General features: G+C 54.0%; 1 protein-coding gene and 1 long non-coding RNA gene across 12 annotated transcripts in view; one reads left to right on the top strand and one right to left on the bottom strand.

Moving 5' to 3' along the window:
* Nucleotides 1-1,674: 1,674 nt before the first annotated feature.
* On the bottom strand, nt 1,675-10,075 carry LOC114229118 (uncharacterized). The gene is made up of 2 exons (XR_003615202.2): nt 9,983-10,075; nt 1,675-2,209 (listed from the first exon to the last, which is right to left on the bottom strand). It is a non-coding gene; the product is annotated as an uncharacterized LOC114229118 (long non-coding RNA).
* BCL2L11 (BCL2 like 11) overlaps nt 8,067-14,426 on the top strand; it is a 46,124-nt gene continuing 39,764 nt past the window's right edge. For 3 of the 11 annotated variants that reach the window (XR_008558623.1, XR_008558622.1, XM_028136906.2), the window contains exons 1-3: nt 9,536-9,837; nt 10,645-10,781; nt 10,950-11,039. Coding sequence is in view for 9 of the 11 variants with exons in the window: in XM_028136906.2 (XP_027992707.2) it covers nt 9,575-9,837; nt 10,645-10,781; nt 10,950-11,039 (490 nt within the window). In the remaining 2 variants the exon portion in view is untranslated. The other 8 variants (XM_028136893.2, XM_054728483.1, XM_028136899.2 and 5 more) reach the window with 7 other exon arrangements.

The following is a 14,426-nucleotide window of genomic DNA, read 5'->3' as shown; positions in this document are numbered from 1 at the left end:
GTGATGGACTCAGTCAATCAAGCGCTGTGGAAGGACCAAGTTCAAGTCAATGATTTTGCTTTAACTCGAGAAGCAAATGGAAGAGATTCTGGGCTTCGGGGAAGAATGAGCAGATCAAAACAAGACTGGAGGGAGGTAATCTGGTAAGGCAAGATTCTAAAGAGCCTGGCGAAGATCTGAATAAGCAGCTACGGAGGAGTGTGGAGAAGAGTCTCACACCAGATTCTGGTATAAAAACAGAGCAGAGAAACCAGGGGTGCCTTTTCCACGGATGATACAGACACACAACAAAGGCAAATCAACCTTTCTCTTGATGACATAGGTTAACCTGAGAGATGTAGGCTGGTAGTTCTTTTCTTTAATACTTTCAACAACCACCTGGAGAAGGTGGTAATCACCCACACAATCATTATGTTTGTTTCAGACACATAAAAGGGGTCAGATCGTCAAATGAGAAATACTGGTACTTATTCCCAGCTTGTCATATTCAGACTGCCACCACATCACAAGTGGAGTCCTCCAACTCAGTTGACGAGGGCACATGTGTTGATGTGCCTTCAAAGCTGTTTAAATGAGAAGTACCTTTGCACCAGAGCATATCCAACTGGATAGACGTGGGACGCCACACATCCATGTATGTGCTGGATCCCACATCCTGTCACCTCAGCCCCCAAGTTTCTGTGTTAATGGACAGATTCACATCAGAACTTACTGCTTATGAGTTTCTTCGAAACCTTCAAAGCCTTGATGATGGTATTTTAGGGAACACGAGTTGACAACCCTGTTTTGCTTCCTTTGGCAGCTGACAGAGCGGCCTTCACATAATTACTTCACTCCACCCTCCCAACCATCTCTGAGGCCAGACTTCTTACCCACATTCTACAGATGAACCCCTTTTGGCCACCCTTGCTTAAGAAATCTCTGGGAGTATGGAACTGCTGCAGCTCCAGTGATATAAGGTGACAGAGAGAGGTCAGTCCTCTCCATCACACCAGCTGACTCTGGTTGGGCCTTAGCAGGCTCCATTCGTTCCTCTCCACGAATGGTGCAGGAGGACCCAAGCATTTATAAGACTTAATCCCTGGTGGCAAGTATTTTCTGCCTTCTTTCCCATCCTTGACATTTTGTTTTTACTGAGTGCTTTTGTTGGAGGTTAAAGCCCCTCACAGAGATGGTTGTAAGGCAAGCCCTGGGGACTAGGGAAGTGGGGTGAGGGGCAGCCTGCAGGGGTCTTCCAGTCCACTACTGAAATTCTCTCTCAGGTATCCACCACCCAGACACTCATTGGCTTTATAAACTACTTCCCTTAGGACTGAAATGCACTTCCACAGTCAAGCCTGTCAGTCAGCTACACTCCACTATCAACTGCTAGTTGTGTATTATACAATTGTCCTCACATAATTAAGTGGCAGAAGTGCAGCTGACGATGGCCCTACTGAATGCTAATTTGTCCACTGAGCGCCAGTTTGAATTTTAAGGAAGGTATCGGGTTCAGTGACTGATTGCTGTGTAGATACCACTCTAAAAGCCCAGTGGCATAAAGTGACAGTTGTTCATTTCTTGCAGTTCTGTGGATAGGCAACTGGGCGATTCTATTCTTAGGTCAGATCACTCTGTTGTTATCGAACAAGGGTCCACTGCCGATGCACATACAAGCATAACACCAGCTTTGGAGAGAAAAAAAAAAGAGCTTTATTTGGGAGTTGAGATGGGAGGCAAGACTCAGATGTCGCTCCTGTTCCAGGACTCAGGGTGGGGGTTCAAGAGGTAGCAGTTAAGGGTTTACAAGTGTTACCTGTGAGTGGTGTTCACAAGTGTTGCTTGTGAGTGGTGTATTGAAGGCTGAAACGTTGATTCCATGTCTTGTTAGGAACAGGGCAGGACGAGGTTCTGCAGTTAACACTATGGCTGTGGTCATGTTAGTTCAATAGAACTAGGGGGTCCAAGATGATGACTTCCCGCACATACTGGCAGTAGGCCTGGCTGTTGGCAAGGCCCTTCGGTCCTCCTCTACATGGCCTTTCATCTTCCCGAAGGCTGACTGGGCTCCTGCCAGCCAGTGGGCTCAGGGTTCTAGGAGAGCAAGGTGGCTGTTGCAAGGCTGCTGAAGGCCCAACCACGGGAACTCACACCACGTCACTGTCTCTGCATTGGTCAAGGCAAGTCACAGGCAGCTGGTGCAAAGGATCGAGAGACTGTATCTCAGTGCCTGGGCAAGAAAGGGGTGGTTGAGGGACATTTCAAGTTGGGGTAAGGGACTCTACATGAGCAGAGGTGGGGGACATGGAAAGAGGAAGGAACATCCTGTACTCAGAGTCTTAAGAATAGCTGGGTGTTGCTGCAAGTGCACTGGCCACCTTGCACCCTAAGCACCCCGGGAAAATAGGGTTTGCTTAGGAGGCTGCAAAGCTCAGTCCTTGCCCATCCGGGGCCATCCTACTCTCCCAACCAGAACAAGGAAAATGCAGGGAGAGCCGAAAAGAGAAGGAAAAGAAATAACCTACTGCAACTTGGTGTGGGTGGGAAGCCAAAATGATCTAAATGTTCTAAATCTCCTCCCGAAATCCACACATGAACCTACCCACATACTGCCCTGTGTGGGCCGAGTATTTCCGCTGTCTTCAAAGTAGATATTCTCAAATTCCACTCACTGGGAAGTTCCAGTGGCTCTTAGGTTCTTATTGTTTTTAAAGCGATACCGCCTCCACTTTGGGTCTGTCCTTTTAAAAACATTTTGCAAAAACTTACAAAAAAACAACTTGTTCATGTTCTTTTACTTTGAAAGGGCATCTCTTCATTTATGCTTTTGCAGAAGCTATTCACCATAATTTTCTTTGTAGAGATGGTGGGCTTGGGGTGCTTTGCCCAGCATAACTGGGTCACATACTGGCAGGATGGGGTGGGGGGCCTACAACATGCACCATTTTTATACTTATATGGAAGTGTATGTTTGGTAAGAAAACTAAACTTTCATAGTACTTCGGTTAGTCCTAAAGGGCTCCCTGGTAATAATATATACTGTAACTGTATAATAATCCATGCTACATTACCTACCTAAGTTTATTTTTCATTAAGATCATATTTGTTAAGAAGTCCCACAGGGAGCACCACGAAGCCTCCAGTGCCCCACATGGTCCCTAATGCAGGCGAGGACCCCAGTGCATACTCTGTAAGTGAAAGGATGAGCATCATAAGCCTCCTCCTCACAGGCAGAAGTGGGAGAATACCTGGGATCACCGTGAAACACATGATAACAGGAACGATGCCTGATCCTTTCATCTGGATGCTAAAGAGTCTTAGCAGTCAACCTCTGGTCTTTGTCAGCACACAGCTTCCTCTTCGGTGTCATTGGAAGGGTTACTCTCTGGACTAGTGCGAGTGAGGCAACCCTCTTCTGCACCAGCCATCAATTCCTTCTTTTTAAATGCAGTCTATTATATTATTTTTAAAATTATAAAAATATTGAATAAAAATCTGCCTCGTATAATTTCTACTTCTGGATCCTTATTCTGTATTTGGCACCAGACAGACCAAACCCATACTCTTTCATACAACATTCATTCAAATAATTGAATTTTCCCCATTGTTAACTATATGGAAAAAAAAAATTGGTTGAGTTTCCTAATGCAAACGCAAATGAAAAATGATCTTGAATACTGGTATCACAATATGTAGAAGGTATAGGGACTACCCATCTCATGGTTTTGAACTTTGTGGTTAAAGACTTTGAGAGTTGACAGATTAGTCAGGGATTTGTCAAGAGTATTAATTACAAACTTTGAAATCTTGGTCAGCGAAAGTTCATCACGGTGCATCTTGCAAATATGATCAAAGTCTTTTCAGTACTGATTTGATGGTGCTTAACCACAGTGCATAAAGAATGAAGGTTTTCATTAGAAATTACTGATGTAATAGAGCACATTTGAAAGGGAGAGGGTTTGTATTGTTGGACTCTGACAACTCATGCTCTTCCCCCCTGCCACCCTCACCCCAGTTTTGGACCACCCATGCCCCTTCTCTGAACACTTGGGATTGCATTTTGGACTGCTGCCAAGGAGCTGTGGTCCAACAACTTCAGTGTAGCTCCAGGGATGACCCCTCCCAGGAGGGCAAAGGTGTGGCTGGTTAAGTGATGTGTTTAAAACCATCCAAGTAAACCCTCTACACCTGGGGTGAACTGTAATTTGGTGAAAGAAATTTACAGCTGACTGACAACGTGAAAAATAGAGAACAGTATGTAGCTAGTTAATGGAAAGGGAAGCCCTTGTTTACTGTTAGAAAAGCAATCTGTGATGGGGGGTGTATGATAAAAATGTACTGGCATCTAAACCCTGGAAAGGAAATAAAATACACCCACTGCAGTGTCTCCAAAATCACTGGACTGCATCTCCCCCTCCCTTCTGCTGGGATGTCTTATCCAGTGGTTGTAGAAGACACGGGAAGGTGGCGAGGCCTTGGAGGGGTTCCTTGGTGCTAACTGCAGGTGGTGGATTTCCAGCAGCAGCCCTGTGGAAGACACACAGTTGCCAATGCCCTCACTCCCCCTCGCCCCCCCCCAAGCAGTTAACCACTGCTTGGCATTTTAGGAGCTGTGGCCTGCTGTCACCCTAGGGGGGGGGGTGGGGGTGGGGGTGGGAGGAGACAAGGGAGGTGGAGTGGGGGGAGCGCTGCTGGGGAGAACCCAGCTGGTCTCTGAAGTTCAATCGCTCTTAAGTTCTACCAGTTCACTTGCCTGTGAGCGCCAGAGGGTGGCACTCCAGGCACTATGGAGGGGACCCCAGGGAGGAGGAGGGCTGCGGGAGTGGGCAGAGGAGGGGGAAAAATAAATTCTCAGTCTCTGGTCTGGAGCTTCCAGCTGATTTGGAGTCCACCCCCAAATTTTACGGAATAAGTGGGCTTCTGCCAGACTAGGTGTCACCGAGTTAAGAATTTCTAAGATGAAAAAGGCTTGCGAGAGTTATTCAAAATCGAAGGTATTTACCCTCCTGGTCCCAGGAAATCCGGCTGCTGGGTGCACGGTTGCTTGGGGGTGGGCGTCCAGCCACTGTGAGTGAGCCAGCATCTGATCCTTTGTGTCCTGTTTTGCAGTTGCTGGACTTGTGTGACTCCGTGAAGGATGATGCCCTGAGGGTGATCTCTGCCTTTAACATTCCACACACCTATCTGCACACACAGATCGCGGGAATCGCCAACCCGCGGGCCATTCTACCCTGCGCTGCAGCAGCCCCAGGCCCAGGAAAGGGCGCGCTCTAGGCGGCCCCAACCCGGCGCCAGGTTGTAGCGGATGTAGGGGCAGGATGGTGGTTCGCTGGCATTTGCCACCCACATTGCTTCTCTGACGCTGGAGCTGGAGCAGAGGCCGGCCACGGAGCCCAGTCCCGCCAAGGCTGGCGAGACTCACCCGGCTGTCTGGAAGGGAGTGCACGCAGTGCTGCGCCCTCTCCCTATTTCCCGACCACCCATGCCACCTCTCAAGCTCCGGCGGGACCCCCACAGCCGGTGCAACCCTTAGTCTCCCGCTGGCAGCGGTGCCTAAGATTCCCAGTGATTTTGAAAAACTGTGGTGCTGAGTGGGAAAAAAAAAAAAAATCAAAGCACAGACATCAAACGCCCGCGGGCAGAGGTTCAGCTTAGCGGCTCCAGTGAGTCAGAGCCTCCCGGACTCTGCGAGGAAATGTGCGGCTGGACGGGAGCCTGCGCTGGGGGCTCCCAGCACCAGCTCAGCGGCCGGCCCAGGTCCGCGGCACCCGGCCGCAGGACAGGGCGCGGATAACGTTTTCACCAAGGGCAACTGTACTATGTTCTCTAGAAGCGCAGATACCACGTTAAATAAAGAAATGAAGCGACGCGAAGGCTATCTTGCGGCTTGCGAAGGGTGGGGTGGCCGAGCGGGCAATGCACCGCAGTAAGTAGGTTTCGGGATTTGGAGAGACGACCCTGGCGACTCCCATGTGCCTGGAGAGGGCCACGGATTTCCCGTGTCTCAGGTCCCCGCGGCCCTTTCTGTTCCAGTCATTCCCCGTCCTCCCGCTCCACGAGTCGTGGAGGAGGCACCGCTCCGCTCCGCCCGCGCCCGCAAGGCGCCATCCGTGCCAAACGAACACCCTTCTCACGCTGCCCCTCCTCCGGCGGGTTTCAGGAGGACCTCTGGATGCTGAGGGACTGGGCGGGAAGGGCTCCCGGCCACCGGCGCGGGGCCCTCGCCCAAACTCCCCAGCACAGTCTGGGTGAACTAAACAGCCGCCTTCTGGCCGACCTCCAGGTTGTGTGCCAGATAAAAGCACCTAATAGGTAGCTTTCCTCCACGCTTTTGTTTTTTAAAGTGTTCATCGGGTTGCTAGAGCGGGCAGCGAGGAGGCGGTGGAGCTGCGCGGAGCAGGCGACACCCTCGGCGTGTTTTTTGTTTGTTTGTTTGTTTTGTTTTTCCCGGCCCCTACCTGCCTTGTCCAGGCCCGGAGCACCTGGGAGCGGGGAGTGGTGGGGTTCCTGGCGGGCATAGCCGGTTCTATGACTGGTTCCCGGTGCCACGCCAAGCGGTAACCGCGCAAAGCTCGCCGCGGCTGTCACAGACAATCCTGAGCAGACGCTCCAAATCGCGGTCAGGATAGATCTCCGGCCTCTGCGTCCACCTGGCCACGTCCACGCCTGTCCTACCCTTCTACAGGGAAACCTACCCCACTGCCCTGCATCCTCTGGCCACTCACTCACTCAGGACTCACTCGAGTTTGCACTGAGACTTTGATCTGGGGCTGTGCGGTCACGGTGCCTTTCTGTATCTGCTCACAAACAAAAACTGACCCAAGTGGCCAGAGAGCGGGACAATACCGAGGACCATCCCTTTACCATCAGGGGGTGCTGGTTACAGCGGGCCCCTAAATTGTGTTTCTTTAATCCGTCTAGCCTGGGCTCCCCCGCGGCGAGAGCTATTTCTTCTCTGGACCGACCTTACACCAAATCGCGAGTCTCAAAGCTTGGGGAGCTCAGGGAGGGGCGCGCAGGACGAGCTCTGGGAGGACAGGTGGGGGTGCGGACCCCAAGAAACACGGGATGCGCGCGGGAAGGAGAGGGCTGGGATCTCGGATTCCAAGAAGTAAGGGGATAAGGCGCGCAGGCAGAGGGACTGCAGGTACTGCGCTCCCCATGCAGGCTGGAACCCCGCGGCCGCCTACACCGACCGGCCTCAGCAAGCCAAAGGACAGTTCCCTGAGCCCAAAAATCCTTGAGGATCCCAACTGGGCGGAGGCACCACCCTCTCTCTCACCTGGAGGCCGTAGCTCTTCTTGGTCCTTTTCTTTTTCTTTTTTCTTAAAAGGATTTTTTTAGTTACTTTTTCATTTCCTTATTTTACCTGCTCGGTACACGCTCGCTTCCCGTCTCGCAACCGCGCTGCAGAAAGAGGCTTTGGGGGTCGCTGGGCGCTCTGTTCTGGTTTCTGCCCACTAATGGCTTCACCGCTTAGTGGAGGTCTGGCGCGGGAGAAAGGCTGGGCAGCCCAGCAGGTGGCATGAGCAAGGCGCCCCAGAGGAAGATGAGCAGCCCGAATATCGGGTCCGGCCCGAGGATCAGACTCTGGGAGTGGGGATTGCGTAGAGGCGCCCTTGTCCACCGTGATCCCGCGCGTTCTAGGGTCCAATCGGTCCTCGCGCTCGCCCCAGAGCGGCTAAGAGAAACTCCAGCTGCGAGTCCAGGGGTCTGGGCCGCCTCCAGAGACTCCGAGGGCGGCAGCGGGCGGCCTCACTGTGCCAGGAGCGCCCCCTCTGTTCCACGCGCACAGCGCGCCCGCCACCGGGAGAGAGAGTCGAAGATGCGCTTGGGGTGGGGGAAGGGTGCACTCACGGCAGCCCGCAGCCTGAGTCACTCGGCAAACACCCCGGGCTGGTGTTCGGCGGGCGGCGCGCGCAGCGGGAACCGGCCGGCGGCCCCGCCTTTACCTGCTTGGGCTAGCGCCCCCAGGGTACGCAGCGCCGAGGGGCGGGACCGTAGCGCCAAGGGGCGGGACTGGACGGGGCGGGGCGGGCCTTGGCGGGGGCGGGGCCCACAGTGATTGGGCACGGGTGCAAGGCCGAGAGCGGGGAGCTGGGCTGCACAAGCTCGCAGGTTTCACTTCGCTCCGCGCCGCCTACAGGTCTTGAGCTCCTCTGATCGCTCCGACCCGTGTCGCCACTACCGCCGCCGCCGGGTCCTCTCAGACGTCTGGCGCGCCCTGCCCACTGAGGCCAGCATTGCCTGGGGCTGTTCGGTTCACCCCGTCCCCGCCGCCACAACCTCGGCGCCTTCCCCTGGCCCGCGCCCCCCCAATGTCTGACTCTGACTCTCGGACTGAGAAACGCAAGGTAAATATCTCCGGATCCCCGGGCGGGGGCGGGACGCGTGGATGACGGGCGCCGGAGCCACACGTTCCACCTCCTGCCCGCTTCCCGCGCACGTGTTGGCCGAGACACACGCCCAGTCCCGCCTGTAGCCCGGCGGGAAGCGGCGATCAGAGAGGGTCGGGTCCTCTCCCCAGGCAGGTCCACTTTGGGGAGATGTCGTCCTGCGGGAGTCTGCTAGCGCTTAGTGGAACTATGGACCTGACCGTGATGCGGCGCGCGGGGTGGTGCAGCGTCTCGGGCCGCTGGAGAGGCAGCGCGCGCTCCCCGCGCCGGCCCGGGAACCGAGGCTGCTGCGCCGTTTGAGCTGAGCGCCCGGCCGGGAAGTCTCGCGGGCCGAGCGGCAGGAGCCGGTCTTTGGTGCGCGCTCGATGCCGGGGATTTGCAGAACTGTGCTGGGGACTAACTGACGAGATTCGGCTTTTCTTGTGCACATCAGGCCGAGGGGTCCACGCTCTCGGACGCATTCGGGTCCCTGCCCCGTCTGCGATCGCTCTGCGGACCTGCCAGGCTCCCCGAGCCACGGACAGCGAGAGACCAAGGCCTCCTCCTCCACCCCCGGGGCCACTCGTTGGACAACCGCGGGCAGCAAACCTGCTCCGTCCGTGGGGCCGGTCGGGTAGTCTTAGTGACTCGGGCGTGCCCAAGCGCAGCCCGACTCCTCGCGGTGCTGCTAGAGGTGCCCTGCCCTCGGGCTGGCCACTAAGATTTGGTGCTTGACCCCGGCACTCAGGGAGGAAGAGGGAGGAAGTTGGAAAGGATGAGTGCTGCGGCGGGGGAGGGGGCGGACCTGAGCGGGGGCGGGGGGAGGCGGCGGCCAGCGGCGGGGACCGGAGTCAGAGGACTGCCTGCGGCTCCTGCTTTGTCTCCTAGGACCTAGGTGGCCGGCTCCTCTGGACGGCGGGAGCCGCTGAGGCGCGCGCGGCGTTGGGACGGGCAGAGGGGTAGGCCGGGTAGCCGGTCCACTGGGGTCCAGAGTCCTGGGAGCCGTCGTCCCCGCCGCGGCCCGCGCCGCGCGCGGAGGCGAATTTGTCAACAATCGCTTGGCCTCTGGCGGCCTAGCCGGTAGGCGCCGCCCTTACCGGCTGGCGATTGGCTGGGGCCCGGAGCGTGGGGGCGCGGGCACCGGCGCCAGCGGCGCGGGGAGGCGGCAGAGCCGGCGACGGCGGGCGCAGTGCGCGAGGGGAGGAGCGGCCGAGGGGAGGATGTTCCCGGCGGCGGCGGCCGGGGCGGTGCGGGACAGAGGCGCGGCGCGTGGAACCCTGGGCGGCCCAGCGGTTCGCGGCAGTGGGCACGCGGCCAGCTGCGGGCTCTGCGCCGCCCCGCGGCCTCTGAGCGCGGGTCCCTGGCTTTGTCTGGTGCGCCGCCTTCGCGGTGACGGTCTGGGGGCTCCGGGTCGGCGAAGGGTGCGGGCACGACGCCGCGGGGCCCGGGCCCGGACACGACGCTCGGCAGGGAAGGGTCGGACGTGAGTTTTAGCTTGCTCGTGGGGAGATGGAGGATCTAAGGGTGAAGAAACCGCGCGCTCCGGGTTGCCTAGCGTGCGGGGTTACTGTTAACTTGTCGGGGCGCCCGGGGCCAGCTTCGGGGACCCCCAATTTGGAGGTGCTCACCTAACAGTGCCGCTGGACTTGCGGAAAGTTTTGCCGGGTGGGTGCGTTGCGCTGCCCCCGCGGGCAGGACCTCGGACGGACGGGCGGGAGCGGAGCGGGCCGAGCGGCTCAGAGTTACAAACTCTATTGTGACGCACTTACTACGACGGACGGCCCTTGCCAAAGCTCCCCAGACTTGCTGCCCTCAGCACTTTCGGCAGAACAATGGGGCCGGAGCAGGGAGCGCGGCCAGCCGGCTGCAGTTGCTGCCTCTGCGCGCACTCCTGTGCCCCAAGCGCAGGGTCTAGTCCTGGGAACCAAGGAATCAGAATCCCCGGGAGGTTCTGGCTTAGTCCAGTGGGCTCTGAGCAGAGCCCTGTGAATAGGCTTCAGACCCGCTGCCTCCCCCAAAACTTGAATATGTGTTCCAGCACCAGCCCCGCCAGTCATTGATGTTGTCACTGTGTTTTGTTTGGTGGCAGGAAGTTTAGTGCCCCCAACACAAATAATAATGCCCTTGTTATTTTACGTATGTTTTTATCCTTATCTGGAAGATGGTCAGAGAAACATACTTACTGTTGAAGTATTGGTTCATTTCTAACGAGTACATGAAAATTAGCTAATTTAGTTATTCGTTGTGATTATTTTGCTTAAGGTAATCTTAGTTTTTATTTTACTTGCAGAAAAAAAGACCAAATGGCAAAGCAACCTTCTGATGTAAGTTCTGAGTGTGACAGAGAAGGTGGACAATTACAGCCCACGGAGCGGCCTCCTCAGCTCCGGCCTGGGGCCCCCAGCTCTGTACAGATAGAGCCACAAGGTAATCCTGAAGGCGAAGGGGACCGCTGCCCCCACGGCAGCCCTCAGGGCCCGCTGGCCCCACCGGCCAGCCCGGGGCCTTTTGCTACCAGATCCCCGCTTTTCATCTTTGTGAGAAGATCCTCCCTGCTGTCTCGATCCTCCAGTGGGTATTTCTCTTTTGACACAGACAGGAGCCCAGCACCCATGAGTTGTGACAAATCAACACAAACCCCGAGTCCTCCTTGCCAGGCCTTCAACCATTATCTCAATGCAATGGGTAAGCAGTTCTGGGGAAGGGGCCGTGGACTTGTGGCTGGCTGACTCTTTACTGAGAGGCTGTAGCGTGGGGCGTTTACAGCCCATTTTAGAATCCTTTCACCGATTTATTCCATGTTTTGATAGAAATGGAGGAGGTGTCAAGACATCAAACCAACATTTAAAAAAATACCAAGTTTTGTGGCAGCAATAAATTGAGGTCCAAGCATCAGCTTCTTGGGCAGCAAAGCTGGAGTCCTTTGCTGCTGTCACTGTGTGACATGGCAAGTTCGGTTCACTAAGATTTACTTATTAATGACATTCCACTTGGAAAGGACTCAAGGCATTTACAGCAGGGAGCTTAACATAACCAGAAGTGTGAAGAGATGAAGCAAACTGACCTGTAGTCAGTGCCAGCACAGAACCATGAACATGGTGTTTTCTGTTCAGATTCTGCTTTGGGCTTATTTTGTTGGCTCAGAGAGTTTTAACATGGTCCTAATGAGATTCGATTATGGGTTTTTATTTCAGGGATGAAAGGCAGTTTTAGGGTCTGAACGCGGAGTGGCAATCAATGCTCAGAAACACCTGGCAGTACCAGCAGCGAGGAAGCTGACCTGGTGGGATTAGGGTAAACTGGAGAGCCTTTGCCCCCTCTCGCCCACTTGTGGCCCTGGGGGTGTGTGGTCTCAGTCGGTAGGCTTTCTTGTAAGATAATGCAAGAATGCAGATTTGATGCCAAATGTCCCGATGTTTAGACATTGGCAACTACAAGCTTGGTTAGACCCTTCACCCTTGGCCTGTGACTTTGAGTACAGGCAGCAAGGGGGTGATGAGTGTGTGGGTTCAAATCGCTGTCCCCCACTGGTGGGAAAGGCTCGTTTCTTCATCAGGGTTCAACTGGGACTCCATTACCTCTGCTCCAAATTAGTCCTTCCTGCTTTGACCATATACAAGCAAGTTAGCAGCATTATCGACTTAAGAAATTGAATATTAATACTATGAAAACATAAGGGACACAAAGTCACCAGAGGAGATCCTTAACTGCTAGAAGACAATGACAAATCTTGATTGGCAAATTCTGTAGGTCTTGGTCTTCATAACCTTCAGTGAGGTGAGAACTGTGCAGGTCTGTCCCCATGTCACAGAGAGAGAAAGACCTTAGAGGGTTGGTCACTTGTCTGTCAGAGGATGTGCACACCGGGGACGTGGCAGGCACAGATGACAAAAACACCAGCAGCTACATTTGCTTGCATGTCTCATGCTAAATCTGAGTGATACAGTCGGCCTTCTGTATCCACGGGTTTCATATCCAGGGAGGGGTCACCAACTGTAGATGGAAAATATTTGGGGGGCCGAGTCGGGAGGAAAAACTTAGCAGGCTCCAAAAAGCAAAACTCGAATTTGCCGTGTGTGCCGAATGTTGCTCTGAATCCATGTGCATGAAGTGATGTACAGGCACACCTTGCTGTCGCCTGCATGCAAATACTGGAGCATCCATGGGTTTTGGTATCCACAGGAGTCCTGGGACCAATCCCCCAGGGTCCCAAGCGACCACTGTACTTTATTAGCACCCCTCCTCGGGAAAAGGAGCCAGAAATTTTATTACTGCTATTCCTTTCGTTACTGCTGTTGGTACAGCTCCTGAACTCCTTCCAACCTTGGAAGTTCTTGGTGCTTGCAGATGTTTTTCTGCCCATGAAAATAATCCTGAGTACATGAACCCGCAGCTTTCTTGCTCACTAAGTGAATTAACAGGGCTCAGTGGTGTGTGTGTAACAACCTATGAGTGTAAGGAGCCTTCAAAAGCTGTTACAGTGTTTCACTGCAGACCAAACCAGTCTCTGCAGGTGGTGGCTTAATGCACAGGAATCGTTTCTTCTCCCTGTCAACCAGGTATGGGCCAGTTAGTGTACTTTTGAATGTAAGGGTGGCACGATTGCTTTTTTGGTGACATATTCTTTAGCAAGCTAATTGTAAGGTATATGCACCGTTACTTGAGGTGACAGATGGAGGGCCTTAGAGATCACAATCTCAGTTACTAAGCAAAGTTTGTGGTTATGCCTGGGAGTGCAGTGATGGATCCTGAGGTGTAATTTCATAGTAACTACACTTCAGTAGATTGGTGTGGTAACGGAATGCATAGGATTAAATGATAAGTTATAAAGAGTTTGTCTGAAGTTAATGCACCAAGGTAAGTTTTCAGGATTCGTTTTTGGGAGATTAGTTGAGGAGGGGCTGAGCTGGGGAGGGGAGTCCTGGGGACTGGTGGGAGAAGAGAACAGTTAGATGAGAGTCCATTCCATGGAATCACATTTGCCATCTTGCGGTGCAGAACATTTTCCTGGATATTGGTGAAATAGTTCGGTTCCTGAAGGCCACTGAAATTTGCTGAGTTGGTAGACTTGGTTCTTTTCTTTTGGGCCATATTCACTATTCCTTACTCGGCCACATCCATTAAGATCGTCAATGAAGCTTTTGATAATGTATTGCAAAATACGTTTTTCACAAAGAAGTCTTTGTGGTTGTTTTCTCCAGCGGGGCACGAATGTGAGGTTATGGGGGGGTTCTCCTTAGCCAGGGGCACCCATGTCCATAGATGGTTTTTGCTCAGAGACTTGGGGTGGAGAACAGCGTACATTAGTGTTGTTCCTGCATCTCGTTCTGCTGAGAAAGTGCCTCCTGTGGGGGACGCACAGCAGCTAGGAACACCTTCCCGTTTTCCTCCACACCTCCGAGCCGTTTTCTGATGCTGCGATCAGAGAATATCTGTGAGAGATGACTGTTCACGTGACCAAGTTTCAGTCTCCTTTCACCCCGGGAGTATGAAGTGCCAGATCCTCTCTCAGGGAAGAAGGATGATTTTAATCAAAGTCGCTGACGGCTGCTGGTGGCTGAGTGCCCTTCCTGTTGCACACACCTTCACCTGATGTGTTTCATACAAACTGTGCACTGAACGCTGTCCAGAGTCACGCTTTGAAGGTGTAGTCAGTACTGTTGAAACTACGAGCTGAGAAAGGTGAGGATAAGGGCGAAAGCTAGTGATGAACTCCCACCTGTCACTTTGGTAAAGGACAATATTTATACTCAACCCGGCACATTGGAGCCGTGTTCTCTGTGACCTTCAGGGTCCCGCTCGCTCCCCTCTCTCAGTGTGAGCTCTGAGGAGAGGAGGCACGATGTTCTGCGAATCCTGAGGGCCTGGCGGAGGGATGCTCAGGAGATGTTCCGAGGCCTTCAGGATTTGCCTGTAGCCTTTCCAAAGAGCTGCCTGAGACGAGTAACCTGTCCAAGGAAAAGACCCTCCAGATACTTGTAGTTCCATGGATGTAGCCATCAGGTGTGTCACGTAGCGGTGACAGGTAAGGCCTAGCTCAGCACAGGCTTCGCAGGGAGCCCCGATGGACAT

Source organism: Eptesicus fuscus, chromosome 16 (genome assembly GCF_027574615.1).
Source record: "Eptesicus fuscus isolate TK198812 chromosome 16, DD_ASM_mEF_20220401, whole genome shotgun sequence".
In the NCBI taxonomy this organism is placed as follows: Eukaryota; Metazoa; Chordata; class Mammalia; order Chiroptera; family Vespertilionidae; genus Eptesicus; species Eptesicus fuscus.
Note: the sequence above shows the minus strand (reverse complement) of the source record. Positions and strands in the feature narration are given on the sequence as shown.